This window comes from Vicugna pacos, chromosome 4 (assembly GCF_048564905.1).
Source record: "Vicugna pacos chromosome 4, VicPac4, whole genome shotgun sequence".
Lineage (NCBI taxonomy): Eukaryota > Metazoa > Chordata > Mammalia > Artiodactyla > Camelidae > Vicugna > Vicugna pacos.
In genome coordinates, this window is record NC_132990.1 from 19,201,561 (window position 1) to 19,222,325 (window position 20,765).

Below are 20,765 nucleotides of genomic sequence, written 5' to 3' on the forward strand. Positions count from 1 at the left end.
GTTTCTCCATTCTATTCTGTGTTCCAAGAGGCTTACATGTATGAACACAAAAACCAGCCTCCTTAGCCTCTGGCTTCCAACTGGATTTACTCAGTAAGGAGTCCCAGGAGGAGATCAGAGGGAGAAAGGAGAGTGAGGTCATGACTCTATTTAAGGAGGGGAACATCTGAAGAAAAACAACTCAAAGTGTATATCTCATTTCATGGTTTGGAAGTTATCAATTTTATCATTATTCTTTGGTGATAATTTTTCGGTGTTTCAATATGCATACATGAGAAAATATTTTTTCTAAGAAGCCCTAAAAGTATTCAACATGTTTTTCTCCCAAAAAAGACAAAAATCTTAACAAGTTTGAACTACCTACAAATACCTGTTCCCTGCACTAATATTTTCCACATCGTTGTTGCCTAGACCTATAGTCCCACAATTTTTTTTAATTTTTAAAAAAGTAGACATAAGTAGCTAATAACACTTACTGGAATGTTTCCAAAAAAATTTTTTTTTACTATTTTCCCTTTTCTCTCACTATTGCACAACTGAAAATGTTTTAGCTATTATTGCTTCTCTACAATTTCCTTAATTCTCTACTCTTAGAACTCCCACAGGACATATGTTGGAGTCTCTCAATCTATTTCCCACCATCATTTTAAATAGCCATTTGTTTTTTTCATCTCTTTGTCCCTCTGTCCTAAGTTTCAGATGAATTTTTACTATAATTTTCAAATTAAATAATTCTTCTCTCAATATTTCCCAGATTTTAAACTGCTTTTTACTATATCCAACTGCTTTGTCTAAGTCTAAATTTGTGTCATAATTATTTTCCTTTTAATTAGTATTTCTACTTTTTTATCTGAGGCTCTTCAATATACTTATTTTAAAGTCAGCTATAAATCATTCTGTTATTTGAATTTCACGGACATATACTCATATCCCAATTGTTGCTTGAAATGGCTATCTTGGAAGTAGAGCTCCTCATGTGCATTAGACTTTTAATTTGCATGCCTATCTGTAGTGGTAGTTCATTTTTCTTTCTTTCTTATTCTCACTGTTAATTCCTCTTTATATAACAGTTTTGTACTTGCCTACATTGCATCCTCAAAGTCTCCAGCTCAAAACTATGCATTACACTGGAACCTCAAGGCTCTTGTTTCACATTAGTACTGAGGTCACATCAAAGGCCATAATAGAGCATGATCCACATCCTAGTTCCATGACTTTCTCCTTCCTATCATCCCAGTCAAGGTACAACTCAAACAATCACAGCAGCCTTTTTCAGCCTACTTTCCTTGGCAGGGAACATCAGCCATATTCACCAAGTTTCATTCATCAATTTTTTTTTTCTCCAGCTACCCATGATTAGAGGGCATTGCTGACTGACATTAGTTCAAAGCAGTCAAATTCCCATTGCCTTTGATAATCTGGGTTCCTAAAGACCACGATACATCTACCTCTAGCCCTCTGTTTACTCCTGTCAGCCCATTCTATTTCTTATCTATAGAGATACTTGTCTTGTTTTTGAGCAAGGCAATGCTTTTTAACTTTTAAATAAATGTATTGTAATCTATCATTGCCATGTGTATTCAACAACAAGGGTAAAATGGTTGAAACTGTGAATTTCTAGCTGCTTTCTGACCAGATGTGAAGATACACCATTTTGAAATCAAAGTAATCTTAATACAGTAAGACTCCCAGTGTGTTCCACCCATGGAAATAAACACAGGTTTCTCTATTTGTCTATAAAATAAAGACTAAAAGGACTAAAAATTATACAGCTTCATTTATCCTGATATTTTTAGAAAGTATTGAGTATTCTGGAAAAATATAAATTTTCAAACCAAAGAATCAAATTATAAATTATAGAATATGATATATGAACAAAAGTATCTGCTTTAGTTATGAAAATCTGAAAGAAAATTACAAAATACCAGAATTTCATCAGTCACCAAATCATACTATTCCTGATTATTAATTTAGTAACAGGAATATTTTCTACATGTGGTGTGTGTGTATATGTTTTGCTAAAACAGTGAGAAAAAAACCCACAATTACAGTTGGCAACTTTAACACCCACTCTCAGCAATTCATATAACTACTAGACAAAAAACAGGAAGGATAAAAAAGAAGTGGACAATACAACCAACCAACAGTATCTAATTGACATATATAGAACACTCCACTAAACAACACAAAACACACACTTTTTTCAGGCACCTTTGGATGGGCCTGGATACATGCCCACTATTGAAAAATAACATAGACAACAACATAGAGCTGAAGCAATAGCTAGAATTTTTTGACCTGCAGAGGTCTCTGGCATTGACTAACCAATCATTGTATTTCTAGGACTGAAGTAAGTGGTAAGCCTGATAATGTCGTACTCGATCTGTGTAAGTAGGAAAGTTCAAGGTCTGGTCAAGTTAAATCTTTCTCGAATTACCTTAATAGGGAGTCATGGATCCTCAACAGATTTCCAGACTTGAACCTGTTTACAGACCTAGAGCCTCCTATAGAAGTTGAGGATGGATCCCCTTGAGTAGGGACCCTGCTATAACTTTTCAGTGAGTCCAACAGTATGCCCAAAATTACCCCATGTTTATTTCCTCAATTCTGAAAAACACAGTTGGATGAGACATATCCAGCAACTAGGAGGATACCCACAGTGGTTCCCTGACCTATAGAATGAGGTTGATTAAATAGGAAATATTAAATGGAGATCTTTAGAACTTACACTCCCTACCAAAGTATTGAAACAAATGCAACAGCACATCCTGAAGAGACTGCCAAGGTTTTTGTCACCATCAAAAACTGAAAGGATCCTAGTATATCCCCATTCAGTTCACCTATTTGGCCTGTGGATAAGGCAGATGGATCCTCAGTATCTGGAATACATTATTATAAACTTAATTAGGTGATAACTACAATTTCAAATGTATTTCTAGACGCCTTTGCTTCATTGAAGCAAATCAACGCTGTCTCTTTTCTCCAGTTTGAGTTACTGATGTCAAAAATACTTTTTCTGTGTGCTTGTTAGTAAAGCCACCAGAAACAGTAATATACTTTAGTGTCCCTTCTTAGGGCTCTACTAACTCTTCAGCTATCTTCTATAGCCTAGTTCACTGAGGACTTGTTTGCTTCTCTACAGGACATCAAGCAAGCCCACAACATGGATGATACTATGCTGATTGGATCTGGTGAGAAGAAAACAGTAAATAAACTAAATATCTTGTTAAGATATATACATGCCAAAACATTTTCTGACATAAATTTTAGCAATGTTCTCCTAGGGCAGTCTACCCAGGTAATAGAAATAAGAGCAAAAATAAACAAATGGGACCTAATTAAACTTATAAGCTTTTGCACCACAAAGGAAATCATAAACAAAACAAAAAGACAACCTACGGAATGGGGGAAAATATTTACAAATGATGCAATCGACAGAGGTTTAATTTCCAGCACATATAAATGGCTCATACAACTTAGTAACAAAAAAACCCAATGCAAAAATGGGCAAAAGACCTAAACAAGCAATTCTCCAATGAAGACATACAAATGGCCAATAGGCACATGAAAAAAATGCTCAATATCACTAATTATCAGAGAAATGCAAATCAAAACTGCAGTGAGGTATCACCTCATACCAGTCAGAATGGCCATCATCAAAAAGTTCACAAACAAAAAATGCTGGAGAAGGTATGGATTAAAGGGAACCCTCCTACACTGTTGGTGGGAATGTAGTTTGGTGCAGCCATTATGGAAAACAGTACGAAGATTCCTCAAAAGACTAAAAATAGACTTACCATATGATCCAGCAATCCCATTCCTGGGCATATATCCAGAGGAAACTCTAATTCGAAAAGATACATGCACTCCAGTGTTCATTGTAGCACTATTTACAATAGCCAAGACATGGAAACAACCTAAATGTCCATCAACAGATGACTGGATAAAGAAGTTGTTGTCTGTAGGTATGTGTGTATACACACAATAGAATACTACTCAGCCATAAAAAAGAATAAGATAATGCCATTTGCAGCAACATGGATGGATCTGGAGATCATCATTCTAAGTGAAGCCAATGAGAAAGAGAAAGAAAAATACCATATGATATCATTTATATGTGGAATCTGAAAAAAAGACACAAATGAACTTATTTATAAAACAGAAACAGATTCACAGACATAGAGAACAAACATGGTTACCAGGGGGTAAAGGAGATTAGAAGATATAAATTTGGAGCTCGAGATTTTTACATATTAACTACTACATACAAAATATATAAACAACAAATTTATACTGTATAGCAGAGGGAACTATATTCAATACCTTGTATTAACCAACTATGAAAGAGAAATAACGTGAATATATGTATGTACATGTATGACTGAAATATTATGCTATACACTGGAAATTGACACATTGTAAACTGACTGTATTTCAATTTTTTTAATGGGGAAAAAAGACATATGCATGCCAGAGAGGAGAATAAACACCATAGAAATTCAGTGATATGTCATATCTGTAAAATTTCTAGGCATAAGTATTCTGGTGTATGTTGAAATTTCTCTTATCAAATGGTGGACATATTTCTGCATCTGGCACCTGCTATCTTTAAGAGGTGGACTTTAAAATTTTAGTTGCAACAGATACATGATTTGGGCACCTTACTTCAACCCTTTTGTCAAAATACCCAATAAGCTGTCAGTTTGGGGTCCAGGTCAAAAGGAGGTTCTGCAAATAGAACCAGGCTTCCATTCAACCTGTCCTGCCACTTGGGTCCCATGACTCAGCACATATTCCATAGTGCTTTAAGTGTCTATGGAAGTTGGGGATCCTAAGGGAAAAATTTGGCAAAACTATACAAATAAATCATAGTATACCCCTTTTGGATTTTGGAGAAAAGTTATACTTCCTCTGCAGATAATTATTCTCAACTGAGAAACAGCCTCAGCCTCATTACTGGATCCTACTAGAGTGCTAACACTTATCACTGGTCATTAAATAATGATGTGTCCTGAAATACTCTTATGAATAGGGTGTTGTCTGCCCGCCAAGCCCACTGCAACAGTATTCAATCAAGTGGAAGTGATGGATAGGTTTTTCTCTGCAAGTTTTGAAGTTACCAGTAAGTTGCATGATAAGTGGCTCAAACTTCCATGGCCCCTACTCCTGCCTCCTCTTTCTCTCTCATGTGAACCTGTCTATGACAGCAGAATGAGGAAAAACAATTCAATCTTTGTTCACAGATAATTCCACACACTATTCTGGCACTAGCCTAAGTAGACAGCTGTAGCACCACAGGTGTGGACATGAACAATAGTGTTGGAAAAAAAATCTTTCCAATGGGAAGAACATCAAGCTGTGCACCTGACTGTTCATTCTGCCTGGAAGGAGAGATGGATAGAGGTACACATCTAAAGTGAGTCATGAGCAGTGGCTAACAGTTTGGCTGCATGGCCAGCAACTTGGAAGAAACATGAAGAAATATGATCTAGAGAAGACATACATGGAAAGATCTCTCCAAACGGGTAGAAATATGAGAATATTTTTGTCCTATACAAATGTTCACAAAATAGCAACCTTAGAGAACAAAGATCTTAATAAACATATGCACAAAGTAACTTATTCTTTTCCCATTCTTTCATTCCTGTAATTGCTCAATTGGCCCATAAAAACAATGATCATAGAAGCAAAGAGGGAGCTTATGTATGGGCTCAGCAACAGATTTCCACTCATCAAGGCCAATTTGGCCAGAGCCATTGTTGAGTACCCAACCTGCCAAGAGCAAAGATCAATACTGAACCTCTAAAATGGCACCTTTCCCTGGGGGAACCAGCCAGCCACCTGGTAGCAGGTTGATTATACTGGATCACTTCCATTATTGAAGGACCAACTCTTTGTTCTCACTGGAAAAGACATTTATGCTGGATGTGATTATGCCTTTCCTGCCCTCAACATTTCTGCTAAAACCACCATCTGTAGGCTTACAGAATGCCACATTCACCTTCACAGTATTCCTTACAACATTGCTTCTAACAAAGAAATTCATTTTACAGTAAATGAAGTACAACATTGGTCTCATGTTCACGGACTTCACTGGTTTCATTATGTTCCCCTCATCCTGAAACAGCTGGCCTAATAAAATTATGGAATGGCCTTTGGAAGACTTCACTTATGGCACCAGCTGGTGAAAGTACTTTATGGGGCTGAAATGATATCATCCCGGATGTAAGATACACTTTGAATAAGCTACAGAAATGTAGTGATGTTTTTCCTATACCCAGAATTCAAGAGTTTAGAAATTACAGGAAAGACAAGGAGACAGTTCCTCTCAGATTAATGATAATGATGAAATAGCACCATTTTGGTTTCTTTTCACTGTAACTTTTTTTTAATTTAGAAATCTTACTTCCCAAAAGAAAAATGATTCTACCAGAGAACACAGCATCACACAGGAACCTGAGACTACCACTGGCTATTTTGAGCACCTCATGCCACTGAAGCAACCAGAAAGAATGAGAAAAATATTTCCAGTATGCAGGAGGTCCTCCAAAGTGTCTCTTAGTCTTCCTATTATTTGTGGTAAAAGTTAATGTAAAGCTACATTACAACGTGAAAGAGCCAGGGCTGTAATAACATAGACTCTTCAGGAATAAAGATTGGGAACACCCCACCAGATAAGATATCTTCATATTTCTCATCCTTGTTGTCTTGTCTTCCCCTGAACCCCCCCATCACTAGCATAGAGTTCAGAAATGGGAAACTGTAACGAATTCCTCTCATTTAAATAACATTTAGTAAGCAAAAACAAACAAACAAACAAAAAACAGGTATGTCTGGCAGAGCTACTCTTAAGTGTTATATCAAAACAGCTTTAATTTTCAAGGGGGTGATGCCAAATGAATAAGGGTCTAGCTTTGCAATGCAGGCATCAATAACAGGATTATTTGGAGAAGAGGGGGTGGGTGGAAGAAACGGATCTGAACAAGAACTTTTCCCACTACCCTTGACCTAAAGAATGAGCATCTATAATTAAGAATCAGGCTTCCCTGAGGAAAGCTTTGCCTTTATAAAGCTGATGATACACTTTATCTCATTTTATATACCACTGTCAACAGAATCATTCTCCCAAGCGTAACAAGGTGCTTTATTCCAAGCTTCTCTTGTATTCTGAAGTCTTTTTTATTTCAAACAGAAACCAGTTCTAAGAAAAATGCATTAAAAAAATAAAGAGCTGACTGGATAAGTAACTTCATAATATTCTTAGTCCCAAGTTCACAGTTAGGAATCTCTAGAAGAGGAGGTCTTAAAATTCCCAGAATCTTTTTGTTTCAGCAGAAGTTGCAAAGAAAAATAGTAGATTATTTGACTCACATGTTCTTCAACTGTCCTCTCAACTCCAACCTAGTTTCACAGAAAAGCTAGATGAGAGCTTAAACCAGGAGACCTATGCACTGAATCAGAGGAATTCTAAAAGACCAACCCTAGGATTGGGGACTGGACAATGACTCTGATTCAGAGACCACCAGGAAGCTAGGGTGACTTCCACACAAGACTCCATTCAAGTGAGCAAAAGCTTCCTCTTTGCCCACTTCTTTCACCAAAGACCTGTAAGTTGTTTACCTTTCAGACAAATGGAATGAACTTCCCTAAACATACTACATAGAAACAGACGTTCTCCCTCTTCCTTCTTACCCCTTCAGGTCTGAAGCAGCATCCATCAGCATAAACCTCAGGATTACACAGAACTCACTGATGTACCAAAATTGTCAAATAGTACCATCATTGCTAGGTTGATTATTTTTGTACATATAGTAACAGACTGAGTAGCCTGAGGGCAGTTTTTGTTCACTTCTTTCTCCCCTGTGTCTAGCACAGTGCCTGGCACAAAGCAGGTGCTTAATAAGTAATTGTTGAATAAATGAATTTCTAAGCTAGTATTTTGTTATCGTTCATTTAATACAATCAGTGTAAAACTATTACTTGAGCAACTTTTTATGTACCAGATACTATACTAAGCTGTGAGTGGACAAACATTTCACTCCCAATGATTGACACTATTATTTTAACCTTAGGAATGAACAATAAACACTACTGCCGAGCCACAATTTCCTCACATTCAATTTAGTGGTTGGAATAAATGACTTCTTCTATAAGATTATTTAAGTTCTAAACTTACTATAGGGTATGAAATGTATAAAGCATTATACAAATTAACTTAAGGTTTAAAGTTATGAAATCTTTTTTTTAATTTGAGTACTGCCCCAAATGGACGTTCACCTCAGTTCAAAAAGCAATTCAGTCTCTCAGATGGATACAAGCACATTATTATATAAACCACATAAAGAATCTAGCAAGCCTAGCAGTTGTATTTTTAACGCAGATATCTACTGTATGTTACCTCCTTGATAGCACAACATTTTACATTTAGTATCCTCTATAGGATCTAGCACTTTTAAAAAAAAAGCATTCAATAAGTGAATTAATGCAATGGAAACACCTTAAGAACCAACAAGGATTCTAACCTGAATGGCAAATGGCATTCAGGAGATTCAAGAACTCCATGAAATTGTATGCAAAACTGTGTGTCTGTAGGCCATTTTATACAGATCCTTGGTTTTATCAGAGTCTCAAGGAGATCTATTATCCATAATGGTTCCTTCATTCAGTATACATTAATTGAATATCAACTACTTGCCAGGCATTGTACCATGGTTTAGACTTAGAATCAAAAACTTTTTTTTATAATGAATATGATTACATGAAATCTTTACTCTGCTTTCTCACATTCAAACCATTAAAAATAATGTATACTCTATTAAATATATTTACATCTTAAACCAGCATCACATACTATGCAGTTATCTAAAATGGTATTTGCTGGTAAAAATATACTTTAGAAATACATTCTTACTTGGCTTCATGGAAAAGATTTCATGATAACAGAACCAATAGGGCTTGAGTGTATAATAAATAGATAGGTAGATATGCATACATAAACACACATACATATAATTTAAGAAATCTTTGGTAAATCATGCTGCTCAAATTGTTTACACCATCTCTAATTCATCAACTATTTCACACCATATCTTCCTAACAATAGCATTAAAGCTACTTTCCTGTAAAAACTAAATGATATATAAAGAAAACTTCATAAAATTGTTTTGTAAGCAGTTTTCCCAGAGACTTTCCACTGACTGAAACAGCTTTCAAATTCTCTAGATGGAGAGCAAAAATATTTTTTAAATCTCAAGAAAACCTCTATAATCTAATGACAACTTTCCCATTTGCAAATCTTATCTCTCTCCTTAATGCATTAAGCATCAACTATCTAGTGCCAACTGATATTTATATGAGCAGATATTTAACTTTCCTGAAAAAAATTATTTTTATCTTTGAAATTAGCTGCCATATTCTTGCCACAAACATGTAAAGGAATGCTTCCCCAGATGCAGGTATAAGCATACTTAAAGATTAAAACACTCATCCACAATAGATGTTCACTTTATAATATGAAAATTCAATTTAGCATGATCCAAAATAACTATTTTTAAAAATGGTTAGCTTATATTATTAGGAAATCATTCATTTCTAATTCCTATACTCTACCAGAACTTAGTTGCAATTAGTGATAGTGGCCAGGAGATGGTGCATTTTCATTTCCTAAGATTTACTTCATAGGCCTTTGTGTAATTTGCAATGTTTACTTTAAAGAAACATGCTTTATTAATGGTACCTGTTATCATAAATGGCAGATATGAATGAAAAATAGACATTCAGAAAAAATAAGGAATTAATATCTCAAAAGTTTTACTACTTATCACTTATATGCAAATAAAATATTTTAAAATACTTTGAGTAAGTATTTTTCTCTCCTGTGTACAAGAAACAGAAGAAAAGAAAAAGTTTAATATAATTATTTAGAATACCTCAATTCTTCAATTCTTTCTTTTGGTTCATTTCATAGAACACTGGATTACTTTACACTCAAAAACTGTATTTTATAGTTATAAACCCATTTTTAATGAAATTTTTAAAAGTATAGTTTTAAAATATGAATTTTACAACTGATATATTGGGAAGAAAATTCATTAGTTTAAAGTAAAAATATTTCCTGAACTGGCTTTATTCAAGGCACATATAACATTTAAATGTTTCTTTCACTTAATAAATGCTAAAGAAGAGTCTTTAGATCTCATATCTATAATTATTGCTTGTAAAAAAAAAGTAGCATTTTTAAGGCCTGGTAACCATGCACATACACAGTGAATACAATAGATGTGGGTGTGAGGGCTGGTACTGTATGCTTCTAAAAATACTCCAGAAAGGGAGATAGGCAGATGTATTACAGACTATCCTGATTTGGTCTGGAATACAGTCTGCCACCAGTTACTGAATCTTTGCTGGGAAGGTAAGAAGAATCCCTAATCATCTCTGAAAAGGCATAATCCAAAGCTGGCCGAAAAGGCAATGCTGGTACCAACCCAGGAGTTAGGTAGGGAGACATGAAACCAGATAGCCCCCTTCCTGGGGTCGAATATGCCAGCCGTAATGGACTGATACCTAGTCTAGGATTTAAGGTGTAGAGACTTGAATCACCTCCATAAGAAGCACTAGTAGTGTTAATGGGAGAGAAAGCCGATCTATTTCCTAGAGTTCCAAAACCAATTCCAGCTACACCAAAGTTTGAAGCTCTCTGAAAAGCTGTATTTTCTAATTCTCCTGAGCTTGCTAGCTCCCTGGTGTCTGGTTTGTGTTCTTTCCCATTTAAGACCTCTTCAATGGCTTGGACCACATCCCCTTTGCAGAACTGTAAAATGACTTCTAGCCAGCTGCGTCTGTAACTTGGGAAAATCTTGGTAAGGATATCAAGAGGGTCTCTTGGTCTCGAGGACACAGTGGGAAGGCTGGCTCTGGTAGCGGTGAAGTCTCTGGCCCACTCACTTTCATTTCCTGATTCCAGATCAGAGGATGACAGAGACCTGGGACTCTCTTCACCTCCTGAATGCTCCCCAGGATGAGGAGGCTGATCGTCCTTGTTTGAGTTTTCTGAAAGAGATGACCTGACATTTTGTTTTCCAATGACATCATTAGACTTAGGAGATGATTCCAGGGTAAGGTGATAGGATTTGGAGACTGGTTCTTCTTGTCCACTCTGGCATGAGTCACATTTACTCTCCTTTTGTACTGTGGAAATTAAAAAAAAAAAAAGGAATCAAATAAAGAGAAAACTTCTAAGAACCCAGTATTACCCACTCAAAATTAGTGCTTGATAAAATAACTCATCTACTCATAATATATTAGTAATGTTACTATTCAATTTAAGAGATTTCAATGAGTAAGTATTTAAAAAGATCATTTAGAAATGCCAGTGTTGAAATAGTGGGAAAATGCCATTTATTCTTTCATTTCAGGATCACAAAATTATATAATATACAAGTGCTGTAGTTATTTAGGAATCAGAAGATGAAAGTCTATTGTTCCCCTAAACTGTTAGCACCAATATTTCACACTATTTGCCCCATTTGGCAATTCAAGATTTTCCTAAATGTTCCCCAAGTTTTGTTGTTACCCATGTAAGGGTTTTTTTTGACAATGACTAAAAGAACTAAATCAAACAACTGTTTAGATAAGAAATTGGAAGAAGGAACTATCTTAGTATGAAAATGAATATTCTATTTAGTCACTAATGCTAAACTTCAACAATTAGTTTTTTTAATGCTCACATTTCAGGTTGCAATTAAATTACTCAAATAATGTAAAAAAATAACAAAATTATTAATATAATTTCAAATCTACACCAATAATGACAACTGCTGTACAAATCTTGAATCATACCAGAGCTTGCATATTGTATTTTATGAGAGACAATATAGAGTTGGTGTATTTTTCATTATCCTCTGTGAAACAGGGACCTTCTTTTTCAATCTCCAGGAAATATCAATAAAAGCATTTACAATCAAACTTTTTTTTTAAAGAAAATTATTAACCGCACTATTTTTACTATTGCAATCTGTATATATCCTCAAAGTGTCTTATAAAAACAACTTATTAGCCTTTTGCTTCAAATCACAATTCCCTTCCAGTACTAAGGGCAATTTCCCAAAAGTATTTTTACATAAAAATCTGATTTTCTACCTCAATATGTGGAACATATGAATATTCATGAAACAAGAATATCTATTAAAACCATTTTGCAAGGCTAATGCCAGGGAAATAACAATGTGTAATATTCACTAAATGACTTTTATTTTAGTTTACATTTCTTCTTACCCTATAGATATGTTTTATCTCCATTTCCATTAGAAAGAGTAACTTCTCAAGTGAGTTACTCAGAATATTACTGTCAAACTTTCTTTTTGTATCAAATTTATGAATGTAACAAAACAAATATTGCCTAAAGCAGTGATTGGCAAACACAATTTGCAATACTCCTATGATTTCTCAAGGAGTGGTCCTAAATTCCAAAGAAATATCTATAGTTTATTTTAAAATAAAGTGTGTGCAATTTAACACTTTGAGAGTTAAAAGACTGTCATTATATCAAACGTAGGACAAAAGAAAAGATGTTGCTCTTGCAAAATCACAAAGACTCTCTAGTATTTTCACCTTTAAATCAAGCAATATAACTCATCTAATGTAGTGGGGATAGATTGGTCTTGGTCTGCCATTCTATTTTATTTATAAATACGATTCACTAAATATGATCCCCTAAACATGTATCAAAATTTCATCTCTACAGTAATTTATGCATAAAATAAATTTCGTTATTACACTGTACTTGTGGAACACAATATAATGAAATACCAACTGCATTAGACTATCTAGAAAATAAGCTGTCTTTAAAATATTGGGATATTATATCATCTCTGTTCTCTCAACTCCTATAGCTGGTTTTACTTTGTCTATCGTGTAGTTGTTGAATATATAAAGTTTCCCTTCTTTTGAATATAATGTTCTTTTGTATTGGAAAATCTTATTCACCTCTGAATCATTGTTAGTCTTTGTCTAATGAATGAGTAAATTAAATAGACTACTACAGTTATTGGATATTGTATAAAAGGAAGCAGTCAGTTTAGAAAAGCCATGGTAGTAGCTTTCCCAAAAAAAGAGGTCAACTGGGGCAAAGAATAAAATAAAGTAACTGACCCTATAAAAAAGTACCCCCCCAAAGAAATCATATAAATAAATCAATACCTAGCAGAGAGTTGTCAGTCAGATTAGTTTATGAAATTTTAATTTTTACTTCTATAGTGCTAGTGTGACCTACGGAGGACTAAAAAATTTATTAAAATACAATGAGATTTACATTAGCATGAAAAGTTAATTTGGGATAATCCTAGTCAAAGTGTGTGTATATATATATATATATAGAGAGAGAGAGAGAGAGAGAGTGTATATATATATATATATAGTTGTTTACCTAACACAGGGGGTGAAGGTGATTTGCAGTCAATAAATCACAGGGGAAAAAAAATGAAAACTTCCTGGATGAGAAATCCCTAAGGATAAAATCCCCAAAGATAAGAAATTCTTGGACTTTGAAATTCTTACCAAATCTAAATTTAGAAAATCTAAATTTCTTTCCTATGGGAAGAGTTGAAACTTCAAATGCTAGAGTTTTCTACACTTGTGGAGGCTGATAAGCAGTTGGGGAAAAGGGATGAATGCTTAAAAATTTTAAGGGAAAGGAGTAAAAAGAGGTTTTGGTAGATTTCAATCTCTTGCCCACTTAGTTGGTTTGTCCCAAAGGTAAAAAGAACTCTACTCCCAACCATAAGTACGTTTTCCAGCAAGATCAGATTAACTTTGGTTTTACAGCTGAAAAGAGTACAGAGTAAAATCAAAAGGCAGCTTTTTTCACTCAATGCCACCTGTAAGTTCTACTCTCACAGCTAAGGTCATAGTAACTTGGGGACAAACTCTATTCCTAATACGAGTTGCTCAAAAGATCACTCACACTTCACCTTTTCATTACCTTACCCTACCACCTAAGAGAACAGAAAGCCCTTCCACAGTGGAGGTGATGGGTCTCTTAACACCCTCATTAAAGTCCATACTGCGGGGCAGTTTCTCAGAACTTAAATTAGTGCTTCTTTTAGAGAACTTTTCTTGCCTGCTTCCTGGGCACAGCTGCTTATTTCAAAGATTTTCCCCTCCAAAACAACCATTTTTCTTTTGCAAAAAGCAAATGTTAGATCAGCTCACCTTGTTTTTCCTCCGTATAATCTGGCTGGAAACTTTCGAAAGCAGGGGTCGCCAGACCACTAGCATGTCTCAAGGCATGCAGTCCCAGAGCAGTCACCGCCGCAGGGCCGGTCGCGGTCTGGGGATTCTCTGTTCTGCTGCTTCCTCCGGGTGTCCGACCCCCGGGGCCCGACGGTCCGGAGTACAGGAGCCTCTGCAGCCCCCGGGCCTCGCTCTCCTCCTGGGCCTGCTGCCTGCGCAGCGCCACCTGGGCGGCCATGACGCGCTGGCGCTCAGCGATCAGTGTGCACTTGGCACACGCGCAGTCCCGCCAGCGGCAGAAGCGCTTGTGGCCCTTGAGGGCCGACACGACTCCATGGTTCCGACAACGAGCGCACTTGGGTGTCCGTGGGTAGCCACAGCCCACGGCGCCAAGTCCCCTCTCCAGACTGGCAGCCGGCGGGCAGCCACCACTTCCCGCGGTGGCGGCTGTCCGCAGAAAGAGGCTGGGCGGTCGCAGGAAAGTTGAAGGAACCGGTATGCCCGGGGGTACCGGTAACGCCGAAGACAGGGGTGGAGGGGCCCCTGCCACCAACCCCGGGGCCAGGTGGGGTCGGCCGCTAACACTTTGGTCTCTGCTGCCACACTGTGACTGCTCCATTCCCAGAGTGTCTGGCGACGGGTCGCAACAGAAGAGCGCGCTGTCCACAGCTAACCCTGCCGGGATGCGGGAGGACCGGCAGTGGTCCCGCTGCCTCCCACCCACACACCGACAAAGTTTGACACTATTCCCGCGATGAATTAGGGACAACTGCTCCCTGTACCTGCAGACTCAAAGGGTTACAGATGCCCAGAGAGCCTCGTTAGAGTCCCGGGGCGCTAAGTTTAAGTCCCTGTGCTCCTCGCGCCTTGAGACCAGGAGAGGGCAAGACTGCACAGGCTACCCCGCCCACCTGGTTTACTGGCCAAGGGCTCTCCCTTGGGGAGGGAAAGCCAGGGGCGGAGAGTGGAGACTAGACAGTCTGAGAGGAGGAGCGGTGGGAGATACAAGAAACTGTCCTAATGGCCTGCAAATGTCCCTCCACACACAAAAAGCCACTTTCTCCCACTTGCTTCCCGATGAATTCCTTAAACGTACATTTTTGTAAGATAATCTTCACTCCCACCCCGTGCTTCTTACTGTTCTTCTTAAATGAAGCAAGATTTTAAGTTCTCCTATCCCCAGTTCCTCGTTCCTCCTATGAGAGTTTGAAGACTTGGACGTGGAGTTCTCCTTTTGTTTCCTTTTCCCAGATGAAGTCCTCGGGACCGTAACACAGCCAACGTTAATGAGAAAGCACAGCTTGACAAGCTGCAAATGTTACCCACCTGAAAAGTGCCTTATTATAAACGGGTCTTTTTGTCTGCGTCAAAACAGTGGGTAAGTAATTAGGGAACTGATCCACATTCAGAACCTTCTCGTGCATTCTGTTATTTACAGATCCAAATCTGGATTCTATATATCAATATATTTTGAAATGTTACTGCCCAAAGAAGTCTTTATGAATTTCCTACCTGGAACTATTTATAGGTAGCAATTGTGTTAAAGCTGTTTCAAAAATACATTTCTATTGTAAAGTATTGAGGAAGGTCCTGGAGACCATTATTTAAACATGCTATCATATCTTGAAATGTGCATTTAATGCCTTTAGTTGAAAGAAAAGATCATATTGCTTTCTAAACAAAAGACCATTTGAGATAGAAAATTCATGAGCGTTCATTCTTAATAGAAAGGAGAGTCAGGGCTCTATCATTTCTTCAAGATGATATTCAACTACCTTGACAGGCAATACATATTCTAGCCCTAAGATGTCAAGTAATAATGACATTTTACCATTCCACCTATTGACATCCAGTGCAGACACTGCTAATCAATCTGGGCTTTCTCCTACCTGTCCACTTCACATCATCACTGTCCTCTCATACTGACTTGACATTCTATCATAGAGGTTTCCCACCATTCCTAAGAATTGGAACTACCTAGGGAAATTTTAAGATAAAAATACCCCAATCCAAGTATTCTGATTCTTTTGGTTCTGAGTCTTTTAAACTCTCAAACTGAAGATTACATACAACCAAGACTTGGAACTGCCACTCTAGGAATTCCTAACCTCTATGGATTCTATAATACCCAAACGTTTTCACATTTCTTTGCTCAAATCACTCCTGCCTAAAATCTAATTATTCCCTAACTGTGGAACTCACATCTAATGTATGAGAAATAAGTTTTCAGTACTATATGAATCATTAAAGCACAGTGAATTACCTAGTGAGAAAACAATTCCCTTTTTCTATTATTTTTAAAGACCTAGTTACATAAAGGCAAATGCTCAGCTTGGTGTTAGGTATGACATTATAATTTGTTTTAAGCCTTGTTAATTATGCTTTTTAATAAAAAAAAATTAAAAGAGCCTCAGCAAGTAACAGTGTTTACCTGGCACTTAACATTATTTTTTTTCTGTTTTTATTTGATTTTCTAAGTTACCTTCCAATTACGGCAACGGATATTGGTTTTTATCCAAAAAAGTGAAAGTAGGTTTTAAAGTACATGTATTTAAATAAAATGTGTCTGTTGAAATAGAAAATGATAAAATGTGTTAAAGACTGAAAACTAACAACCTTTGTTGATAAAAATTTAAGATCAAAATAAATGGACAGATATACCATTTCCATGGGTCAAAAAACAACATTGTTAAGAAGACAGTTCTACATAAAGTGATCTATAGATCTATTTAATCTCAATCAAAATTTCAGCAGACTATTTTTGGTAGAAACTGTCAGACCCTCTCTAACAGTCACATGCAAATGTAAAGGAAAGACCTAGAATAGTCAAAACATCTTTTAAAAAAGGATGAAGTTGCAAAGTTAACAATATCTTATTTCAAGAATTATTACAGTTATAGTAATCAAAATAGTGTATTATTGGTCAAAAAAACAGAAAAATAAACCAATGTGGCAGACGTGGTTTAGAGAGTTTAGAAACAGACTCACCAACAGACAACTAATTTTAGACAAAGACACACGTAAAGACAATTCAGTGGAGAAAGGATAGTTTTTTCTCAACAAATTTTGTTGGAACAATTGAATAATTCTGTGTGCAAAAACAATAATAATAGTAACTTTGATTCATACCTCATGCAACTTATAAAAACTGACTCAAAATGAATTACAGACCTAAATGCAAGTCATAAAACCGTATCACACAGGAGAACACCTTTGTGACCCTGGGTTATGCAAAGATTTCTTAGATACAACACCAAAAGCATGATCCATATGGTAATTTCAGACAAAACGCAAGATTCTTGGAGCGCCACCCTGTTACCTCACCATCAACTAATCAGAAGAAAGTTACACACCCTGCAGGCCTCACCCCAAATCTTGCCTATAAAAACTCCTGGAAAACCATCAGGGAGTTTGGGTCTTTTGAGCACGAGCCACCCATTCTCCTTCTTCTTGCTTGGCCTGTAAAAAAAACCTTTCTCTGCTCAAACAAAAAAAGAAAGAAAAACGTATGATCCATAAAAAGAACAAATTGATAAATTGTACTTCATCAAAATTAGATACTTCTTCAAAAAGACACTTTTAAGAGACTGAGAAAATAACTCTAATATACATATCTGATAAAGGACATGTATACATAATATACAAAGAAATTTCAAAACTCAGTAAGAAACAAATATTTTAAATGATTTGAATGAACAAACACCAAGAGAGTTATGTGGATGGCAAATAAGGACAATAAAAGATATTGAACATCATTAGTCACTAGGGAAATGCAAATTAAACCTACCACTACACATCTATTAGAATGGCTAGAATTGAGAGGCTGACCATATCAAGTACTGGCATCAAGGTGGAGGAGCTAGGACTTCCAAACACTGCTGGTGGAAATGTAAAATAGTACAACGACTTTGAAAAACAGTTAACAATTACAGAAAAAGTGAAATACACACATATCATATATTCCAGCCATTCTATTCCACTCTTAGGTATCAACCCAAGAGAAATAAAGCAAATGTCCATAAGAGACATAAAATTTTAGGCTCCATACAAAAACTACTAGAGCTAATAAAAGAATTCAGCAAGGTAGCAGGATACAATATTAATCCATACAGAAATCAGTGGCATGTCTTTACACTAACAATGAAATATCAGAAAAGGAAAGAAATAATCCCTTTTATAATTCCACCCCAAAAAATAAAATACTTAATAAATCTGACCAAGGAGGTGACTTACATGTGGAGAACTACAAAACACTGACTAAGGAAATTAAAGACTTAAAGAAATGGAAAGATATTCCATGTTCTTGGATTGGACAATAAATATTGTTAAAATGATCATACAACCCAAAGCAATCTACAGATTTAATGTGATCCCTATCAAATTACCCAGGAATTTTTTCACAGAGCTAGAACAAATACTCCTAAAATTTACATAGAATCACAAAAGACCCAGAATTACTAAAACATTACTAAAGGAAAAAAATGAAGCTGGAGGAATAACCCTCCCAGACTTCAGACAATACTACAGAGCTTCAATAATCAAAACAGCATGGTATTGGTATAAAAACAGACATACAGATCAATGGAACAGAATAGAAAGCCCAGAAATAAACCCACAAACTTTAGGTCAATTAATCTTTGACAAAGGAAGGAAGAACATACAGTGGAGTAAACACAGTCTGTTCAGCAAATGGTGTTAGGAAGACTGGACAGCTGTATGAAGTCAGTCAAGTTGATACTCCTTCACACCATAAATAGAAATAAATTCAAATGGCTTAAAGACTTAAACATAAGACAAGACACTATAAACCTTTGAGAAGAAAACATAAGCAAAACATTATCTGACATAAATCCCAGCAATGTTCTCCAAGGGCAATCTACCCAAGCAACAGAAATAAAAGCAAAAATAAACAAATGGGACCTAATTAAACTTATAAGCTTTTGCACAGCAAAGGAAATGGTAAACAAAACAAAAAGACAACTTACGGAATGGGAGAAAATACTTGCAAAAGATGAGACTGACAAAGGCTCATACAACTTAATAACCTAAAAACAAACAATCCAATCCAAAAATGAGCAGAAGACCTGAACAAGCAATTCTCCAATGAAGACATACAAATAGCCAGTAAGCACAGGAAAAAATGCTCAATATCACTAGTTATCAGAGAAATGCAAATCAAAACTACAATGAGGTAGTCCACAAATGATAAATGCCGGAGAGGGTGTGGAGAAAAGGGAAATTTCCTACACCGTTGGTGAGAATGTAGTTTGGTGCAGCCACTATGGAAAACAGTATGGAGATTCCTCAAAAAATTAAAAATAGGCTTACCATATGCTCCAGCAATCCCATTCCTGGACATATATCCAAAGGGAACCTTAATTCAAAAAGTCACATACACCCTAATGTTCACAGCAGCACTATTTACAATAGCCAAGACATAGTAACAACCTAAATGTCTACTGACAGATGACTGGATAAAGAAGTTGTGGTATATTTATACAATGAATACTACTCAGTTATAAAAAAAATAATAAAATAATGTCATTTGCAGCAACATGGATGGACCTGGGGAATGTCATTCTAAGTGAAGTAAGCCAGAAAGAGAAAGAAAAATATCATATGCTATCACTTATATGTGGAATCTTAAAAAAAAGACAAATGAACTTATTTACAAAGCAGAAACAGACTCACAGACAAAGAAAACAAACTTACAATTACCAGGGTGGGAAGGAATAAACTGAGAGTACAAGATTTGCAGACACTAACTAATATGTATAAAATAGATAAACAACAAGTTTCTACTGTATAGCACAGGGAACTATATTCAATATCTTGTAGTAACTTACAGTGAACTAGAATATGAAAATGAATATATGTGTGTTCCTATATGACTGAAGTATTGTGCTGTACACCAGAAATCGACATAAATTGTAAACTGACCCTACTTCAATAAAAATATATTAAAAATAAATTAAAAAAACATAAAATTTCATAGTAGCTTTATTCATATACCAGCAAACTGTAAAAATGCAAATGTTCATCATACAATGGAATACTACTTGGCAACAAACAAAAGTATGTTAATACATGCTATGACATGAGTGAATCTAAAAACAATTATTTTGAGAGAAAAAAGACAAAAATGAATATATACTATATGATATAATATTTACAAAATCCTTGAAATCTGTAGTGATAATAAATACATAAGCGGTTCCTAGAAACAGGTTGTGAGGGCAGTGAAAGATGGGCTGGAAGGATTACAAAAGATCAAAAGAAAACTTTTGGAGATGATAAACATGTTAATTATTTTAATCACAGTAATGATTTTACATGTATATACACATGTCAAAACTTAACCAGTTATGTATATTAAATACGCACAGTTTATTGCATATCAATTATACTCTGATAAAGCTCTTATAAAAAATTAAACCCCTTGTTATCTCTGGAAAAAGAAAGGCATTAGAATAACATGAAAGCATTTTGAGCAAAGATAATCCTAATCTTAACATCCAAACCTGGAGTAATAATTT

At 35.9% G+C, this 20,765-nt stretch overlaps 1 protein-coding gene and 1 long non-coding RNA gene across 3 annotated transcripts in view; both read right to left on the reverse strand.

Moving 5' to 3' along the window:
• The window catches only part of LOC140695828 (uncharacterized), a 226,892-nt gene that overhangs the window by 175,385 nt on the left and 30,742 nt on the right, over nt 1-20,765 (reverse strand). The gene's annotated exons all lie outside the window — the stretch shown is intronic.
• DMRTA1 (DMRT like family A1) lies at nt 10,227-15,095 on the reverse strand. Its single transcript, XM_006215131.4, has 2 exons — nt 14,209-15,095; nt 10,227-11,187 (listed from the first exon to the last, which is right to left on the reverse strand). Exons 1-2 carry the CDS (start codon nt 14,846-14,848, stop codon nt 10,346-10,348), a joined length of 1,482 nt encoding a protein of 493 aa, XP_006215193.1. The 5' UTR covers nt 14,849-15,095; the 3' UTR covers nt 10,227-10,345.

Excerpts from the sequence above, each read along its gene's own strand:
- DMRTA1 (XM_006215131.4), bottom strand. The coding sequence starts at position 14,848 with ATGGAGCAGTCACAGTGTGGCAGCAGAGACCAAAGTGTTAGCGGCCGA. Across the intron at positions 11,188-14,208 it reads TTATACGGAGGAAAAACAAG|TACAAAAGGAGAGTAAATGT; the intron begins GTGAGCTGATCT and ends TAATTTCCACAG.